The sequence below is a fragment of the Nestor notabilis genome, unplaced genomic scaffold (assembly GCF_000696875.1).
Source record: "Nestor notabilis isolate BGI_N333 unplaced genomic scaffold, ASM69687v1 scaffold15665, whole genome shotgun sequence".
NCBI lineage: Eukaryota > Metazoa > Chordata > Aves > Psittaciformes > Psittacidae > Nestor > Nestor notabilis.
In genome coordinates, this window is record NW_009929879.1 from 1 (window position 1) to 20,312 (window position 20,312).

General features: G+C 40.7%; 1 protein-coding gene across 1 annotated transcript; it reads right to left on the reverse strand.

Moving 5' to 3' along the window:
• Window positions 1-36: 36 nt before the first annotated feature.
• Window positions 37-19,333, reverse strand: LOC104401405 (poly [ADP-ribose] polymerase 14-like; the record flags this gene model as incomplete). The annotated part of the gene is made up of 16 exons (XM_010015185.1): window positions 37-321; window positions 1,178-1,352; window positions 2,683-2,828; window positions 3,369-3,977; window positions 4,066-4,272; window positions 5,528-5,695; window positions 6,748-6,810; window positions 7,492-7,641; window positions 8,392-8,455; window positions 8,895-9,116; window positions 9,375-9,611; window positions 11,795-14,097; window positions 15,156-15,392; window positions 16,582-16,842; window positions 19,038-19,071; window positions 19,163-19,333. Coding segments are annotated over 16 exons (5,332 nt in total), but the record flags the coding sequence as incomplete, so codon positions are not given.
• Window positions 19,334-20,312: the final 979 nt, after the last annotated feature.

The following is a 20,312-nucleotide window of genomic DNA, read 5'->3' on the forward strand; positions in this document are numbered from 1 at the left end:
ACCCTAACTATTCTATGATTCTATGAATATTCTAACATCTGAAAGTAATAAGGTATTCAGGATATGCCTGGATGTCATTAAATATGACAAACATTGTTGGATCTTTCACACTATCAACCACGCTGTCATACAGGTCAGTAGGATCTGCTGTGGTTTTTGGTGGTGGAGTGATTAGTCCTCTGCTCCCAGCACAGTACTGCCCAGTGAGGACCCGAGCCAAGTACATGTATTTTCTGCCATTCGCATCTGGTCTGGAATAAGTATCCTGGGCAGAATAACATGCATCAACAGCAAAGTAGGTTCCATTTCCAATGGCTGCAGCTGTTCGGAAAAACAACATTTTCAAATACAGTTAGTGTTCTTAGTCCCTTCAGAACCTCTAAAGCTCCCAACCTCTCTTTTTTTTTTTTTTTTAATTCTGCAGAAGTTGTAGATTTGGTTAAACAGCAAATTCTAGTAATAATCCTTTGTATCAGAAGCAAATTCAGATCCAGTTAGATGTTGTCTAAGTATCAATACCCAGGTTTTGACTGTCTTTTCCTATGGGAGAAGAGTTCTACTTCTTTGGATCTGGTCCTTCATCTTCGAATACTACCAAATAATAAACATGAGTGTATTAGAGAAACTGGACAAAACAGTCTTTGAACTAATGCAGAAAGTCTTTCTGCTAAATACTCAATAATTGTCCTTAACAACTATTAAAGGGGGACAATTACTTCACAAATTTCAAGGGATTTCATGTGCAGGGGAGTGGGATCTTCTGATTGCTTCTGCTGTGCTTACCTTTGGAAGCAACAGGAGAATTATCTGCACCTCCACTTTGCTAACTAGGAGAGGAGATATCAGCAGCTAGTGGTTGATATCTCAGCTGAGGATGTTGAACTGCAGTCCTTGTTCCTTTCTCTAAGCAGATCATACAACACATTTCTCAAAAGCTGCTCAGTCTCGATTTCAGAGTAGGTGAATTTTTTCTGATACCCTCTAGATGGTGGCATTAATCAAGAAGGGATTAACCAAGCACATTAACTCCTCTGTCTATACAGAGTATGTTCTGGAGTTGTTTATTATTTTGTTCTCCAGACTTATTCTGTCTGCATGTTGTGCTGACAGCACTACAACATTGACATTCCCTAGTCATACATGTCTACGAAATTAACTAGTTTGGATAATGACTCACCATTCTTTCCAGCATACCCACGATTAAATCCATTGTAGTTGATTGTTTTCAATGAGGATGCAGCTGTCCCATGAAATAGCAACTTCTCATTATTTTTATTTTTGTTCTTCGTACAGAGAGACATCTTTTTTATTTGATATGTCTGCCAGAGCAAGGGATTTTGTATTCTTTCAATCTGCAAAGTTACAAAATAGAACTATATTTGTACTGGTAGAGACCAGTATTTATTGTGGGAGGAAAGCATTAAAACAAAATCAAACTTCAAGAATGACAGTAATTTTCAATATGCCTTGTTAGTGTGTGGTTTGGGTTGGGGAACTGAATACATGACCCTGCTGAAAAATAACAAGCCAAAGTAGCTTGTTTTTCAAGCTTGGTAGTTTTTGACATACGTTTGTCTTGTGTAGTATACCAGGTACACAGGCAATCACGGTAGCGATGCGTTACCATTTTTAGAAATATGCTGTTGCACCACTGCCAGAGACAGTGATGTAAGGTGCCTTATGTACATCCTCATCACCTTTACCTATGATTTTCTCACTAAATGACAGATTGCAGCGACAGCATTACATTGAATTAAAGTTTCTTTTCTACATCTCAGTTCGGAAGTTAAAATTACTTCCTTTACTGTGTAGTTTGGCAGCCTATAAGAATTATAGGTTGAGTATAAGAATTATGTAAAAATAAACTGGTGGGAGGATAGATGTTGTGGGCTCCTTATGCCAACAATGTGAATGTAGCTCAGAGGGAAACTATCTATGTCAAAGTACAATCTTAAAGGTGTTGCTGTAACAGCTTTCCGTTTTCAATGGAAAATGACTTCTATGTCATTACCTGATTTTTTTCTATTGCACTATTTTGTTCTATTTGTGTCTTAATGACCAAGCTCATTGAACCTCATGATGGAAGAAAATTTTTCAAATGCATATTCTTACTCTAAATTTTATCATATTTTCTCCTATTTATCTCTCCTCCTGATTCTGAATAATTCCATCTTCCCCCTGGTAATTAAACCTCTGTGCACTGTGCTGCAGATTTTTCAATAAGCAGAATCAGATCTTGATACTTTGAATAAAACCAAGTCCAGCTGAAAGGCTCTGGAACTGAGAGGGAAGAAGTAGTAAACTAGTAAAAAGATTTGTGGCCAGTCTATAAAGATTTTGTATTTTCCTTTGTATTCTATATACTTTTGCTTCTGCTTCCATTTCAATATAGAATTTCCTAATTGGAAATAGCACATTAGCTAGCGAGTACCACATTAGATGAACACAGAGTCAGCCTGAAGACTGATGGTCAAGGGTTTTGCATTATTAGAAGACAGAAATGGCAGGGCAACACAGGAAATTTGATTTGATTTATATCCATCCTGGACAGTGCTGGAGAGGCTGACATACAAAAGTTCTATTAGGTTTTAGACACCTTATAAACAAATATTTAGAAAGCCTATTAATGTTTTCAGCCTAAGAATTCACTTCTTCCTCCCCGCCCCCGCCATAGTATTTCACCTTCTCTATGACACAGCCGTCACAGCCCTTCTTAAATCTGGACTGAACTTCCAGATACTCCTCACACAATGGCTCGAGATTCACCACTTTGACCCGTTCCATGTGCATGTCTTCCCAGTGAGCAGGGAGCATTATTGGCTGCTTATCTGCAAAACAGAGATTGTATTATCATTACAGATATCTAGCTCAGTTAGCTCAGTTTTGTAGGCATGTCTTACAAACCAGTCGCATGTAGAGGGCTGAGAAGGCAATACCTTACACAATACTTTATTCCAAGAATACTCTCTGTCTTCAATACATCCCTGGCTCTGTAATGCACTGCTAAGACTTTACATTTTCTGTAGTCTAATTAACCCCCTACCAATATCTAACTAAAACAAGTTTGAAAACAGAGGAATTTCATGTATTTGCCATACACCACTTCCTTTGCGAGACTTAAGCATAAAATCTACGCTCAGCATGCTATATGCACAGATAATATTTAAAATAGATGTTCTGACTGCAGTCGTATCTGCCACTAATTATGAAAGTACAACTGCTGGCTATGGCATGCATGGGGGAAAGAAAAAAATTTAAAGAAAAAAAAAGCTATGACTAGATTATTTCTTTGTAACACCTGAGTTTGCATTATGAGAGTTATCGTTCAATAATCATTATTAAAGGATATTTACAAAGCTATAATTTACCGTCATTCTTTGATACACGCTGAATGTTTATGGTTTTTCCTTGGTTATCCTTAGCCTGTAGAGTATTCATATCAACCTTGTAGTTCTTCCCATTAATTTTGACCATAAGATGTGTTTTTTTAGCTATTTTGGCATCCTCCAGCTGCATATTTGTAATTTTATCAAAAGCAACAAAGCTATCACTGCTTCTTGGATACCTCCATTCTACCAGGTTATAAACAAGTTCTGCCTTGGATCGTTCTTCTTCAGTATCCTTAAGGTTTTGGATTATTTTTTGAACTTCCATAGAAACCCAACAGACGTCCTTGGTAATACCAGAAATTTTAATGCAAGGAGGGGAAAGTTTATTTTCAAACTGAATGGTAACATGCTTTCTACTCTGGAGATCCTTCAAAGTGTCAATTTGCCTCTTATCAAAATGTTCAATTAGCTCATCTGAAATAATGTTTTCAAAATGATCTTTTAAAATAAAATCCTTTATCCAAGACTCAGTTTTATCCACATTTTTTTGGCTTTCTCCACAGATTTGGAACGTGGCTAAATTGACCTTCTTCTCCAAATCCACAATCTTTTTCTTCCTGGTTTGTTGGTTTTTACCCCAGAAAAATGCTGTGAAGAAACACATATTAATTACTACTTTTAAATAAAAGATCTTTAGTTCTATGTGCCCGTGCACACAGAACACCCACCTACTTACATTTAAGCAGAGACATACATGAACCTGTTGTGGATGAATTTGAATACTCTCTTTCCTTCATGCTTCTGTAAAAGTCTCTGAGCATATTGGTTTGGAAGATGACTATTTTAATTTTTTGCAAATGCTGTACTGATCTTTTGGTTGCAAATTCCACTATAGCATCCAACATGCTATCAGCTACCTTTGCTGGACTCTGTCCTGCTTGACCTAAACAAAAATAAAAAGCATGTATCAGAGAACAGTACTTAAATCAAGGCAGCATTCAGAAAACAGAGACCATGTTCTCTGCTCATACAAACTGGTGTCCCTCACTCCCCACACCCCATTCTGCTTTCTGGCCAAAGCCTCAGGCTTAACCTCAGCTTTACACCTAAGCCTGGAGCTCAGGGAGCTGACACCCAGCACAGAGCCAGGAACCCTTCTGGGATTCACCCCCACTAACTTTGAGACTCCAACGAGAACTTCAGCCTTAGCATCCCCCTGATATTTTTAAATCCACACACCACTAACTCTATCCCCATCTTTAAACTGGGTACCAAAGTAAAACCAAATCAAAACTATCAGAGGATTTTAGCATCAGCCTGCAATGTATTTCAACATGCAAACAGGAACACCAAGCTCAAAACAATTTCTTTCAGTCCCCTACAACAAGCCTGAAGTGCAACCTACAGCTTATCCTGAAATGCTGGTGGGAGCCCAGCCAACTTCAGCCAAGGCATCCCTTGGACAGCCATCGTGACACCAGCATGCAGGTGAGGCTGGCAGTCCAGGGAACCTGGACTGACCCACACATCAGCTCCTACCCTAACCGGGCACGCTGAGCAAGGACCAGCTCACAATTTCTTTTTCTGAAGTCACTGGAAGCCTTGGTCTGAGAAGGATACCCTGCTTTCTCCAAGTCCCAATCCCCAGGCTAAACTGAAGCTTCAGCCAAATAAGCTAGCCTGCCTCTAGCTCTCCACTGGAGCAGGTAGGCTGAAACAAGACCTATAAAGGTGAAACCCACAGGTATTCTGCACCCAGCCCACAATTTCCACAGTCAGCCAGTTTTGGTCTCAGGACAACTCCATCTTTCTCCACCTACAAACCCCAACGCCAGCCCTTACATGTGGCTGAAAGCCCAAAGCAAGGTCTATGGGAAGTTTGAAGGAAATTGCAGGGTGGCCAGCTGAGATACACAGTCTGTTTTGGGGCAGAATGTCTTTTACAGAGCAATACCTATTCTGTAGGGGTTTTTGTTCCACCGATGTTGACTGTAATATTTATACATTTTTTAAAAAGAAGTATCATTTTTGAAGTGTGCAGGTGGTGTGTGAACTGACTACAGTGAACTTTCACAAATCACAGCTTACAGAGTTTCTTGTACAAGTCTACTGTTATCCATACCAGAGGTATTAATTTTGCCCCAGTTTCTGAACTACTTCCATCACAGCCTTCATTGCTTTCCTAAGACAATACAAACCTGTTCCAATTGCTGGGAAGGCAACAGATTTGTACATCCTTAGCTCGCACTCATTAAGCACTTGAGAGACCTGGCTGTTCACGTTCATGTTGTGAATCAAATGGATGATTTTACTGCACAGCAGTTTTCCACCTTGTGTAGTAATAAAGCCACTTTGAAACTGTCCAGCTGGAAAAGAGAAGATAGAGAAGGAGACATAATGTTTTTGAAGTAGCTATCTCTTCTGATAGGACAGCTGGTTACATTGATGCTAGAAGGGGAAAAAGTAGAAAGAAATCCACTGCAAGCTTTATTATTCTGATTTTAGTTGATTCAAGTTATCTCTGTTAATATTTTGATTGCAGAACTTCTTTGAGAAAGTAATGCAAGTAGCTGTGTGTTTTCTAATTTCCCAAAATCTCTGCTACAAGGTATTTTCCTGTTAAGTGCAACTTAAGAATTTATGTTTAATTTAAATAAAGCTCAATTTTATTTAAAAGCATGCCAGTAGAATGTGCACAATGCATTTATGTGAGAAATCCTTTCTTTTAGGCCACTTATTCCTTAAAAGCTCAAACCCTTATTCTGCAGAATAGCTGAACAGTTAAAATACCACCATTAAGATATCTAAGAAGTGTGGTATTGAGTCTTTCAAAAGATGCTTGTGTTTTTTCAGAGCACTCATGTTTGATTGCAAACACCTCAAAAGGGAGTCACGCTGTGAGGATGAATGGACTGATGAACCATACCACTTCACTGGTCACAAAGGTAAAAACTGACTGTGTGATGCTCTGCATGTGCTGAGGTCAGGCTGATAAACGGGGAGAGCCTGCAGAGCCAAAGGCTGCAAAAATATCCAGGACACTCCATCTTGAAAGTTAAGTCCTGGATTCAGAGCAGGAACATTTTCTTTAGGCAACCAGAACGTGTTCCTTTCTGCACTCACAGAAACCAGCCACAGTGAGTTGGGATGTTACTGCTCTGCTGGTCTGGCAGAATGCAGACCACAGAAAAACTCATGATCAGGGTGATAAGCAAAGTTACACTATTTCAATAGAAAATAATTATGTATTTGTGAATACATACAGCTCAGATTTGCTATTAGCTTTTAAAGGCCAGTCCTGCACTTGCTTACACCAAGAGACAGCCTTCCACCACTTTGTTCAGTTTCAAAACTTGAGCTTTCCTGTAGCTGACAACAGACTTTTAAAGATTCCTAAAAGTGAAAAATATTTACATACCATACTGAGCACATTCTGCTTCTACCTGGGAACCAGCAGCATCCATTATTGCTTTGAAGACCCCTTAAATTATACAAGAAAAGCAAACATGCTCATTAAGTCAACATAGCTATTTCTACTCAAAATTCTACCCAACTTTTGTACTCTACAAATACCCTAAATTCTCACATGGTAAGATCCCACAAAGTGCAAAACCTTGTCCATTCCCCTAATTCCCCTCCTTGACATACAGCACAGCTGCAAAGAGAACACTGACTTTATTGTTGGTTAGAAATCATTAAGAACAACTCCTATTTCATTGTTTCACCAGCCAGTAGTAAGCCCCTCACTGAACTCACCAGTTGCTTTAAATTATACCATTTGATGTCTTCCACACTTAATATTCACAGTGTCACCAAAGAATCTCTGCTTCTTACAGGTCACTTAACCAGGACTTTGGCTTACAGTGACAGGAACAGTTTGTCAGGATTATATTTGATGTAAAAATTTCCTTTTATTTAAGCATTTTTTTTCTTAAACAAGAAAAATCTGGTCAAATAACTTCAGTCTGAGTGGTCTGGAAACTAAATGGAATATTCAAGTTACATACAAAACTGTTTAATATCTATTTCCTAACTAATTGCAGGTCTCTTTCATCAGAAAAATACTTCATAGAAGTTTCACATATGGACAATTTTTTCTCTACTCACTTCTAAAAAAGTAGCCCAAATTTATCACTAAAGAACTACATATTCAATACAATACCTGATGTGGCATTAAATGTTGGATTTGATATGTTTACAATAACCTCTGTATCCTCCTTGGTAATATCTCCACTAATTACTTGGAGTGTAATGGAACCAATCTGCATTTCATGAACTCCCAGTGCGTCAGTTGAAACAGGCCCAATAATACCTACAAAGGAAAGAAAAATACCTTAACAGACTTATCCTCTAGTTTGGGGTATTATTCTCTTCCACTGATAGAAACATCAACTTTTAATTTTAAGGAATGTGCTCTAGATCACTTTGATGGACATAGAGAGTCTCTGTCTTTCTCCTTACTCCATTTCTGAAAGCAGGAAGGCACAGTGTTCTCGTTTAAATACTGAAATGAAAGTGAAACTATTTCTATTCTTGTATATTCATGCAGAATAAATTCAGAAAGGGAATCTTGGGGTTATCTGATCTGACTAGCTCTGTAACCAAGTTTCCCCGAATTAGCTCTTACAAGAAATGGAGTATGCAGCTTAAGTATGTCCAGTAACGGGGATCCCATCACACCAGTTTTGTAAGTTATTTCATCTTTACCCTTACAGACATAAAATTGTTCTTTACTTCTAGTCTAAACTTATCTAGTTAATATTTTACCTGCACACTCTTAACTTCATCTCACTGATACTCAAAGCAACTGAGAAGAAATATAGGAATATAAGGCTCTGCCTTATAAGACAGGCCTCACTAAGACATGAGCATGCCCTCAACAAAAGAAATTCCTTTAAGATTTTTACAAATGGAGTTTAAGAATGCCAGTCCACTAGGAGGGAAAAAAATGCTCTATTCCTTAATGACATTTCATCTGTTTCCTGACGTGTATAAAGCCTCTTTATAGTATTTACATTCTCCCATGTTCCACCTCCTACTTACTAGCCACTACACAACTTACTTGACCATGGCGCTGCAGCATTACAACTTTCAGCTACTCTACGTTGTAGTTCAATGTTAAAAGCCTGAGGGAAAAAAAAAGAAAGAAAAGGTACCAAACATAGAAATAATCAGCATATAACTCTGAAATACTGTCATTAACATTAAGAGTCATCTAGCTCTTGCTGAGCCATCTGACATGCTTTACAGTCATGTTTAGGTATCATTAATAACAGTGAAAGACTCAGTGTGAACACTGTGATAATAGATACTGCCTTTGCATTGCCAGAACTCCTCTGTGAAAAGACGAGTGAGCATCTATAGGTATTTACAGTGCCAGCAGCAAGGCCAATTTTCTCTGCAGCTTATGCTTGCTGAGAGTTTATATTCCAGAGACACTGGAGAGACAACCCATTGTTACTGACCAACTGCTAAATTATTCCCCTTAGAAAGCAATATAACTAAAATATTGTAAGGCATAACTAGAGCAGTATGTAACATAGATGGCTTTCTCCTGAGAACTACCTGAATGTTACCCGTATCTTTCGGATTCAAGACAAAATGAACTTCCTGGAGAGTCCTCTGAGTGTGACTACTACTGAACTTGAATACCACATCAAACATTAATTTAGAAACAATGTTTTTAGGAAATCTGAATCCTCCAGTTCCAAGAGCTGGGAAAGTGATTGATTTCAGTCCAAGTTCTTCAGTTTTCTTCAAGCAGGTAGTGATTATATCTTCTAGTATCTGTAAAACATGGCAGAGGGGTTTTTTTTTTTCTTCTTTTTTTTCTTTTAAAAAAGGCATCATTTATCTTTACTTCCATAGAGAATATGCTGGTATGAGAAAAAGCTCTCAGTGCATCAAGGCATCTTTAAGGTCACTCCAACAGAAATAAATGGAGTTGAGCCATCTAAACTATTTTAAATCCTGAAACTTCAGGAGAGGATCCCAAATAAATCTGTCTACAGAATTATTTAATTTTTTATGATAATTAAAATGTACCTCTAGGGTCTGTCCTCTTCCTTGATTCCACATGGGAAGTATGGCATGAAGCACAGACTTGCAGGCCAGAGCACATCCACTGGTGCAAAGCACACTTCCTTTGTCAGCAACCTGTCTTTGTTTTTCATTGTCAAACTCTACTTGGAGCCCTGGTCCAGCCTTTTCCAGCAAAGCTTTGCAAAGAGGCCCCACGCCAAACTCCAGATCTGTGCCAACACTGTTAACAATAACATCCGTCTGCAACAAAATTACATCAAAAATATCTGTAGTCAGACTTCCAGTAAAATTATGCATCAAGACTAACAGCACTATCAACGCCATGGACAGCATGAAAAACAAGATGGCAATGAAAAAACAATTGAAGAAATTTCAGCACAGCTTTGCATGCTGAGCTTTCCTGGACTTGTAGTAAACCTGCGTTAGACAGCATCAGACCCACTGGGAGTACCGACACCTCAGGTATCTACACGTGAGCCAGCTGAGCAGGCAGGGCTGTCAAGCCCTCAGTGGAGGTAAGGCTGTGACTGTCTCATCCTGAGCAGATGCTAAATGTCTGGGCAGGTGAAATAAACCCAACCTCTGCAGCCTGCCTCATTCCCTCTCCCCAGGCCCATCCTTTCCTGCATTTCCTTGTGAAGAACTGCAGCAGTATCACTCCTTCTTCTCTAGCATCATCACATGATGCAAAACACACATATAGTATAAGGTATGTATAACATAGAAAGTTTAATGTCCCCTTCTGCCTTTTCACTGGAAGTGGGATTACCTACACCTCATCAGAAAACCAGCACCTCATGCACCAAAACGAGGTGAAGAGAGGTTGTTGTGCTCTCATGAAGTAAAACTGGCAAAGCCCCAAATCTGGTATTTGCTTTGTGTTTTTCCACTGAAGATGTTTTAATTACCAATTATTTTAATAATTAATATTTTAATGTGTGTCATACTGAGGCTTTTTTTACATCTAGTATTGCTTTTTTATTGGAATAGGCTTTTGCAGGCACCAAAATGACAACTGAAGCAACGAATATTGACACATGGGACAGTAATAATAATAATTTAGGGAGATTTTAAACTCTCGAAGTATAAAAGTTAGGGGCTGTTGAGAGATTTATCAAGATGCACTTCGCATCACTGAAGGGAAAAAACACAAGACAGAAACTACATCAGAGGTGTAAGTTGCATCTTGATGGTCTAGATATGTAGTAGTTACAGTCTCTATTAGCAAAAAGAATGAAAAAAGAAAATGGGAATGGGGGAGTAGTAAAATCAGGTCTAGAGTTTGGCACAACAATCTAAGCATGCCCTCTTCTATGGGATCACTTTTCTAGTGCTCAGTAACTTCTTCATAAACTGTGTCTTTAACCCATCCAAAGAGAAGGGAACTGGAAAAAAAAAATAAATAAGCTCCATCCCCACTGTTAGCATGGCTTACAGCAGCAGCCCACACAGGTGCTGATTTCCTGTAATAGCCAACCTAGGTAGGTACAGATCATACAAACACTTTTAGAAAGTATTTTAATGTTTCCCCTGTAGAGAAAAGGGAAAAAAAAACCCCAACCAAAACTAAAAAACCCAACCCTGTTTTACATGTTGACCTGGAGCAAAAATAAAACCTAGGTGAGAACAAAACATCCCTAAATTCACAATTGCCAACTAACAACAGCTGCAGAGTGACAGATCCCAACCTGAAATCCATCAATTTTGCAAGCTTGCATTTTTGTTCAGCTAGCATATAGCTGCTGTTTCCTTATGTAGCAATTGTCTTGTAAAACAATATAACCCACTGTCCTTCCTTTTCTATTGAAATTTAAAGATCTCCGTAGAACGATAGAATCATCTAGGTTGGAAAAGACATTTAAGACCATGAGGTCCAACCTTTACCCCGGGACTGCCAAGTCCACCACTAAACCATGTCACTGAGGGCCTCATCTACATGTTATTTGAACACTTCCAGTGATGGTGATTCCACCACCTCCCTGGGCAGCCTGTTCCAATGCCTGATCACCCTTTCAGTGAAGAAATTGTTCCTAATATCCAATCTAAACCTGTCCTGGAGCAGCTTGAGGCCGTTAACTCTTGTTTTATCACTTGTTACTTGGAAGAAGAGTCTGACCCCACCTCACTGCAACCTTCTTTCTGATAGTTGTAGAGAGCAGTAACATCTCCCCTGAGCCTTCTCCAGACTAAGCAACCCCAGTTCCCTCAGCTGTTCCTCATGAGACTTGTGCTCCAGACCCTTCACCAGATTTGTTTCTCTTCTCTAAATCTGCTCCAGCAACTCAATCTCTCTTTTGTAGTGAGGGGCCCAGAAGTGAATACAGTATTTGAGATGCAGCCTCACCAGTGCCGAGTACAGAGGGATTATGTCTTCCTGCTCCTTCTCATCAAGTTAGAGCAGAAGCAGAAAATTAAAGACCTACCGTGGCTTCCTGAATGTTTTTCTCCTCTACTTGGATGTAAAGACCTTCATCTGTTGTAAGTGTCTGCAGATCATCTCTAGCCACCTGAGGATCCTCTTTTCTCTCCTCCTTTTGGCTTTCTCTCAGCTTAGGGTTTCCTGAGCTCGAAGTCTGCAGTATCAGGGAGGATAATTCAGCTGCAAACACTTTTTTTACTGCCTCACTCAGAGCCTGAACTGTTCCTTCTGCATCACTCACAAGATGAACCTCCTTCAAGCTGCTGTCCCCCTTGGATTCTTCCAAGGTCTCCTTGATGGAGGCTACAATCGAATACGTACACAGTTCCAGCGGGAAGCCAAAAATCCCTCCACTTACAGCAGGCAGAGCTATAGAACGATGATTAAATGTTTCAGCCAGTTGTAGACTTTTCTTCACTGTCTGTCTTAACAAGCACACACACCGCTCTGCTTCATCCTTCCTCCACCTGGGCCCAACAGCATGAACTACATTCTTGCAGGGGAGTTTCCCTGCACCCGTAATAACCACACCCCCAGGCTGCAAGCTCCCGTTCTTCTTCACCAGCTCATCACACTCCTGCTGTAGCTCTGGACCAGCCGCTTTTAGCAGTGCCCAAGCAAGGCCACCGTTGTGTTTTAGATCTTCATTAGATGCATTTACCACAACATCAACAGGATGAGTGCACAAGTCATCTTTATAAACTGCTACTACAACTCCATCTGGGAGCATTTTCTTAAAGTAGAGCTTGCTTTCCACTTTATCACCAACTTTTTCACCCATCTTTTGTTGTTGTTGCTGTTCTTCTTCTTCCAGCCTAATCAAACAGCCAAATTTCTGCTTTGCCTCAAAAACACATGAATCTTTCCTTTCAATGAAGAGCTCTTTGGCTCCTGGTTTATCAATTTGCACATTTTTTGAGTAAAGGGATGAGAGAATTTTTTCAAACGTGGTGACTGCAGTCTGTGCTTCTGCTTTTGGTCCACTCACAGAAATACACGGTGTCTCGGTGTGAAAATGTATTGTCACGCCTTTCTTCTTCAATTTAAGATAAACGTTGGATTTTTCCTGCTCTACAAATTGCACTACCACCACTGACTTAGCTGGGATTACTTTTTCCATATGTGTGTTTCTGTCTATAAAATCAGTAAGTTTCTGATAAACTTCTGTTACAGCCTTAGAAAATCCAGCAATAATCACTTTATTCTCTTTTCCAGGTTCATTGATGACTACAGTTTCCTGGGAAGAACTGTACTTCTTACGCAAGGAGGCAAGAAGACTCTTCCACTGCTCCTTTTTAATGACCTCACAGTCCTCCACATTGATGCACTTATATTCTAAGCCTGTCTTTATTTGCTTTTCTGCTTCTAAAAGATCTTTGGCAGCATGTCCAAATAGCATTACTGTATTATCCTCAAGCTCATAAAAAGTATTAATTTCTTTACTAGTGAATAATGCCTCTGATGTTGTTTTATTATCTACATGCTGTAGATAGTAGAGAACATGGGGATCAATGGTAACTGATGTACATGGCATATTCAATACCTTTTCCAGTAAGTCAGCTTTGATTTTATATACTTCTGCAGGTAATCCACACAACTGAACAGTTTTTTTTGTGTCATCATAAAAGATCTTTAAGCATGGATATTCTTTGTGAATATTTTCTTCTAGCCCAGCGTTGTGCAGAATGGCATACTTCCCTGGGATCACCGACACAGAAATTTCTATGCTTTGTTTTTCCCTTTCACTGTGCTTCATGGCTTTTTCCATGCATTCCCTCACTTCTTTCTCTGCACTGTCCACTGCTGCTCTGTTGCCTGCAATCACCACCATCTCCTCAGAAATCTCAGTTATGATCAAAGCAACATTTTTCACCAATCTGGTTTTCAGGTCTTTCCAACCCACTGAATTTACTTTACATTTTATGGCTATGTAACGTGCCATGATACGTGAGAACTCGGTAGAAGCATCTTGCTTCCATGTCTTGATCAAGTTAATCACTGGCTTTTTCTGTTCTGAGAGGGATGATGATGGGCACAACATGATTTCCGGGTGTGCACAGTCTGTCTGGGGCCATTTAAGCTCACAATGGCAAATTGCCATTTCCTGGTTTATGTCTTGCATCAGTTTGGCCTGTCTTTGTAAAAACTGCCAGACATATGGATCTAGTGGCACCTCGATAGGGTCTGGCATCTTGATAGTTGGTCTTTCTTCTCCATAGAGAGCTGTTCCCAAGGAGTGGTAATATGGATGCACAGAAATTGGTGTCTGATCCAGTAAATGCTGCTTTCCCAAGACAGTGTTTACATCTAAAAGTTAGTGCACATACATACAAACATATATCATTAACTTCAAATCAAGAAAATTATTCTGAATAGAATTACACTAAATAATTGTTTCACTTCTTTTAATTTGAAAGAGCTACTCTTATGTCTTTCTGGTTTCCAAACTATTCTGTAGGGGACAAGATAAGAGGCTTGGCTCCAACTAGTTCGGTAAATATGCTTGTGCCTGTATTTACCGGTACAGCTACACCTTGCTCTCATTTCCTAAGGAAACCCCACCCCTCAGCAGGGCCATATCAACATACTATTATGAAACGCTTCTTACTCTCAACTTAAAGTAAAATTCTTCAGTGCATTTTTGCTTTCTTTTTTCTTTTTTCTTTTTTTTTTTTTTTTTTGACATTTGGTGGGAATGGACAAAGGAAATTAATTATGATGCTGGTGGGGATTTAAAACTGCATTACAATGATCCAAGTTACCTACTAATGTACAAAATATTCTTAAGAAAATTCAAAAGAAAAACAAACACCTGGCAGATATCTTTAATTAAAGGAATTTACTAAGCCAGGAGTCTCCTAACACAGAGATTCTTACCTAACAAAGAGATATTTACCAAGGTTACACTGGCATAAAAACAGGATGGTAATTCAACACAAGGAATGGTAACAAGATTGTTCTTTAGCTCTGTTCTTCCCTGATAATGAAGGTATTTGACCTTAATTAGTTTCTGAAAGCTAACTGTGAAAACTGCAGTCATTGACAGATCACGCTCCCTCTACCTGTAAGTACAATTAATGTTGTATTGCAGATAAAAGCCTCTGAAATGGGGAAGACACAATAGTGGGAACAACCCATGCACAAAACCACTATTAATATGACTTGGGTAACATAAAAACCAGAGAGATTCTGGAAGCCTAGACATGCAGCAGTATTTCTAAACCCAGAGCACTTCCCAGGAACAGGACTGTGTACGCTGGCTTTAGCGACAGCGAGACAAGTTTCTCCTAATGCCCAAATTTGCAGTCATTTTCTTTCAGGTCCTCTGCCTGAGAGCAATTTGGTCAGGCTGAGGAGAGTGTTACCTTTGTGATCACAGAAAGTAATGATGGCCAAGTTCTCCTCAGGGAAGAGCTGGACGTCTGACACGGGCCCCCCACCATTCCGCGCACTCTCAAAGTAAACTGTGATGTAGTCTGTGGAAACGCTGGCTGGTATGTTTTCAGCCTTGATGCTCCGGGTCAGCTCGAGAAGCCTGGTGGTCATTTTGAATTTTTTAACTCTCTTGTTTTGTGAACATTTTTTGACAAATTCTTCAGTATCTGTAAACAGAAGAACAGTACAAACAGACCGTGCTTTCCCCAGCCATCAGCAGCCCTGGCTATCACTTCTGGTAGAGAAATGAGCTGAATCTGCTTTTCCCCGTGCTTGCAGCAAAACTGTCTTTCGTGCCAAGTAATTCTGCTGTAGTAACTCTCAGCTATTCATTACCGCTATGTCTCTGTTCCCCTCTTATTCATCTCTTGTATCAACTAAGCACTTCTCACTGTTTCACTGTCTTCTCAGATGGAGACTTTATACACTTCAGTAATTCCAGAAATCATCTCCACCCTCAGTGTGCTTCTAATTCTGCTCCATCTAACCCAAAACAAGAGAGACACAATGAAACATTCTCATCCAATTTCAATTCATGAAGATACCACCATTTTTTCAGTGTAACATTTGGATCACAGGCATTTTCACGGAGATGTATGTAAAGACTTACATCTTTCTTGAGAAACTACAGTCCAGGTACTTTTTTAAAACTGTCTGACACTCTAACAGGAGAGGAATCAAGCTGTGTGTCCTAGTTTAGGCTGGGATAGAGTTAATTTTCTTCCCAGTAGCTGGTGCGGTGCTGTGTTTTGGCTTTAGCCACAAAACAATGCTGATAACACACCGATGTTTTAGTTGTTGCTCAGTAGCACTTACCCTGATCAAGGACTTCTCAGTCTCATGCTCTGCCAGTGAGGAAGAGCAGGAGAAGCCATGAGGGAGCAGAGACAGGACACCTGACCCAAACTAGCCAAAGGGGTATTCCATACCACAGCACATCACATTCAATATATAAACCAGGGAGAATTACCCAGAAGGAGCTGATTGCTGCTTGGGTTGGGCTGGGTGGTGAGCAATGATACTGTGCATCACTGTTGGGGGGGGGTGGTTTCTCTTATTTCCCCTTTTTAATTTTATATTCTCTCCCTTTGTTATTTCCCTTATGATTATTATTACTATCAGTAGTAGTAGTATTATATTGTACTTCAGTTACTGGACTGTTCTTATTTCAACCCATGGGGTTTACATTCTTTTGATTCTCCTCCTCATCCCACCCCGGGTTGTGGGGGGAATGAAGGGGTGCGAATGAGCAGCTGCATGATGCTGAGTTACTGCCTGGGCTTAAACCAGGACACTCTGAAAGCTATTACTCACACATACACATGGAAATGAATGATGGTGCTCATCCTGTCTTACCGATGCTTTTTCTAAAAGTAGCTACAGCAGTATTTATTTCAGGTACCACTTCCACAGTGAAGTCATCATCTGCTGCCAGGCCACTGATGTTCTCCAACAGCAGACGTAAGCATTTTGGACTGCATTCTTGTATGTTTTCAAACACCACTGAAGGCGAGGTCTCTCCGGGCATTTCTGTGATGTTCATTGCAGAGGCTGCTTCCTCCTGGAGTTCACTGTTTGCAACAAAGCTTTCTGCTTCCTGCAAGGCTTCTGCATCACCTTCAACAGGAAGAGAAATAAGCCACATGACACATTGGTACACATTTCGTGGAATAAGCAGATTTTGCTTTCCCTTTCTCTCCTGGTATTTGATTAGTTAGAGATCATCTAACTAAGCAAATACTGCAGGATACTCTGGGACATTTTGGGATCCAAAACAGCCCAGATGCAATATTCTGCAGGCAGCTTCTTCAGTGGCATGAAAATAACTGTTAGTTAAACAAGTACAAGGTCACTGGTATGTCTCCAGGTCGAAGACAAGTAAAATAACATAAAACCCATTGAGATAATTGGCCGTGGCTGCTCAGGCATTGGTAAGGGTTGCAAGAGGCCCTGCAGCCTCTGCATCTGTTTCTTAGCCCAGGTAAAGGCATAACAAGCCTGAACGTAGCTTGGGACATTCACAGGCACCACAGGCCAGAAGTAGCTCTGCACAATTCAATGCAAAGCCTCCTGATAATCACCGTGCCCTGCCATCAGTGCAGCATTACAGCCCAGAAGGACCCAAATGCACAGAAGTCTGGCAGTGATGCAACAAAAATTTGCAGATAGACAGTACAACAGAGGTGCCCACCGAGCACCCCAGAAGTCCAGAGGCTGCCAGAGAAAGGCACTTCTCCACCTTTGCAGGCAGATGAGGGTAGAAGCAGGAAGGAACCTCCAAATGGGAACATCCTCCTCTGCATGCCTGAGTAAACTAAAAGTGTCAGCCAGGTATGTGGTGACACAACTGTCCAACAGGCCACGGCAAACAGCAGTCAAGGTGGTGAGGGACCAAAGGGCACCCCAGGGTGCTCAAGATGGCTCAAGACTCACAAACAAAGGCAGCTCCTCACCCCAGTGAGCACATGTAGGAACACAAACCTCTCTCAGTTTGGTAACCAGCACATGCCTGAAGCATGTTGGGCAGATGAGCATCACATGAAACCCTGGCACTCACAGCCCTCAATGTAAACCTCTAGGGCCACCATCTCTGGCTGTGGCAGAGAACATGTACAACTGAGGGGAGAGGAGCTCAGTGGAGCAGTTGCACGCCTGACCGGGGATGTGGGAGAACAAGGTCTCTCCTTGCTTTTGCTCAGAACACCCCAAAATCTCTAAATTCTGGGGTATTGCCCAACAGGCTGGCTGTGGGGGGCAGCCCCAGGGAAGAATTGAGCAGGTGGCAGCACAAACAGGCTGGCTCTGCTTGCTCACCGGGTGTACAAGCCTTCCTAAGGTAAACACAACAACTGATACCAAACCCATAACATTTACAAAACACAGCTGCCTTTGAAGGCCTACCAGCATAAGCCAAACAAGAGGAAAACAAAAGAACTGCAGAAGCAACAGCCCTACAAATGTTAGTTATTAACTTCTAAGATTGCCAACAGGAATCATCCACTCCACCATGTTCAACGAAGAAAGTATAAAAACCCCAATCCTAAAAACTAGGCTGACCCAACAAAGCAACTAAGAGCAGTATCTGTAGATTTTTCAGGGTCCTCTCTAGTATAATTAAAAAACAGCAGGTGTCAATTTTAAATACCTAATTTTGAAAGGAAGAAAACCACCCAAAACAGCACCAAACAAAACTGCGAAGAGAAAGGAAAAGATAGGGCAGTAATTAATGAAGAACTTTCTGACTAACAGGTCTGTCTTGGGTCTGAATATTTACTCTTTACAGATGTGGGTATATTTGGGTGTGCAGGACTGCTTCCTAGATTGCTTTCTGAACCATAAGGCTTAGCATGGTATTGCTGAAAGTGGACCTAACCGGAGCCACTGAGGTACAGGGGAGATGTGTCTCTTGCCCTTAGACTCCTGCAGTTAGACTCTTTGAACTGCAGGGAGCAAAATGGCACCAGGCCTGGGCTTCAGACCTTCAATTTAGGTGTTTCTATGCAGATCTTAGAGCAGTTACGCAGGATAAGGGAACCAAATCCACCTCTGGAGATGTCCCTCCAATTAAAAAGGCTCTTTTAGAAGCTAAAACCAGGCTTGTGATCCAAGTCTGGCAAGGCAAACTCTACCCTTGGTGATCAAGTCTACAAGTGTCCCTGGCCAGACATCTTTCTCTGTAACACCTGAGCCAGGCTGCCAAACTCAGAAACTTCCAGCACAGCTCCCTACAGAATTCGAGGTGTGTGTGGAGAAAAGCACCAACATTTTTGTTTTATGAAGAATCATCACACAGAGTGATAGTAACATTTTACCTTTTATTTGGAGGCTGCTCATGGCATCCAGAGCCTAAAAGAAAACAAAAGCAAAATACCAGTGACTGATTTGACACTCACACCACTACTGAAAAGCTCTGGCGAGGATTACAATTTTTATTCACCTTTGTGGGACTTAATTTTTCTTCAAATGCCTCCTCTTCAGCAGCTAGTGCTGTGTCAGGCTCTGTGACAACCAACTTCAATTTTCCTTTTTCTCCCAAATACAGCTCATGAGACTGTCTCTCAAGAACACGTTGTTTCACTAAGTAAAACCAAAAAACCCCAGTGACAACCTGAATGGAAATACAACTTTAAATTACGCAGCGCTTTTCCACGGTTACATTAGGATGCATATACAGTCCCACACACAAAACAGAAGAGCTTTAAACTCCTGATGCTAACGAAGAACACGCAAGGCTTCCCTCCTGAAAAGAAACAGTACAGGGGAGGATGTTCTTTCTGCAAAAAACCCCACCAGAGATGCAAAGCTCGGCTGCACCACAGATGCCTGGTGGGCAAGCCCTGCACTGGGGCTGCAGCATAAGTGCCCCAGTACTGGCCCCCGTGCCTTGCACACCCTCTCCCAGCCAGTGTCAAAAGGGCTTTGGGCTGTCTGTCCTGAGCTTACCTGCTGGGCGAGTCAGCAACTGGGAAGCATGATAAGGCAGGGGGGGAAAAAAGTGTATATATATGTTAATGCACATGCATGGACACACATGTACGTGCATACATTTATCACAAACGTAGCTAAATGCTTTCCACCTTGCTGCAAGTTTTGATGAATACATGCATGTTATACATAATTTTTAATATATACCTGTAACTATAATATATATAAAGTTATATCCACATAAGCTTTATTATTCCAAGTGCAATCTAGAGAACACTACCGTGCGTCAACACTAATACAGATATATATATACACACAGAGGGATATATTTATTAACTTATAGCCTAGAGCTACTCAAAAGGCAATCTAGACGGTAGTACTAACTACCAAATTTAAGCCAATATACGTAAGCAAATACATATTATATATTCTATATTGCATATTACGGGATGTATACGAGGCATTACATATTATAGATATGTATATTACCTACTAGACAGTACGTATCACATCACATGCAATAATTTAGTCAGTATATGTATATTTTAACTTGCAGAAAGTTACGACTTGTGAGTTACAACGCAAAGTACACCCGCTCTGTAGGCAGACCAAGCACCAGCCCTTTTCTCGGGGGAAGGCAGACGGGCAGCCCCGGCCGTCCC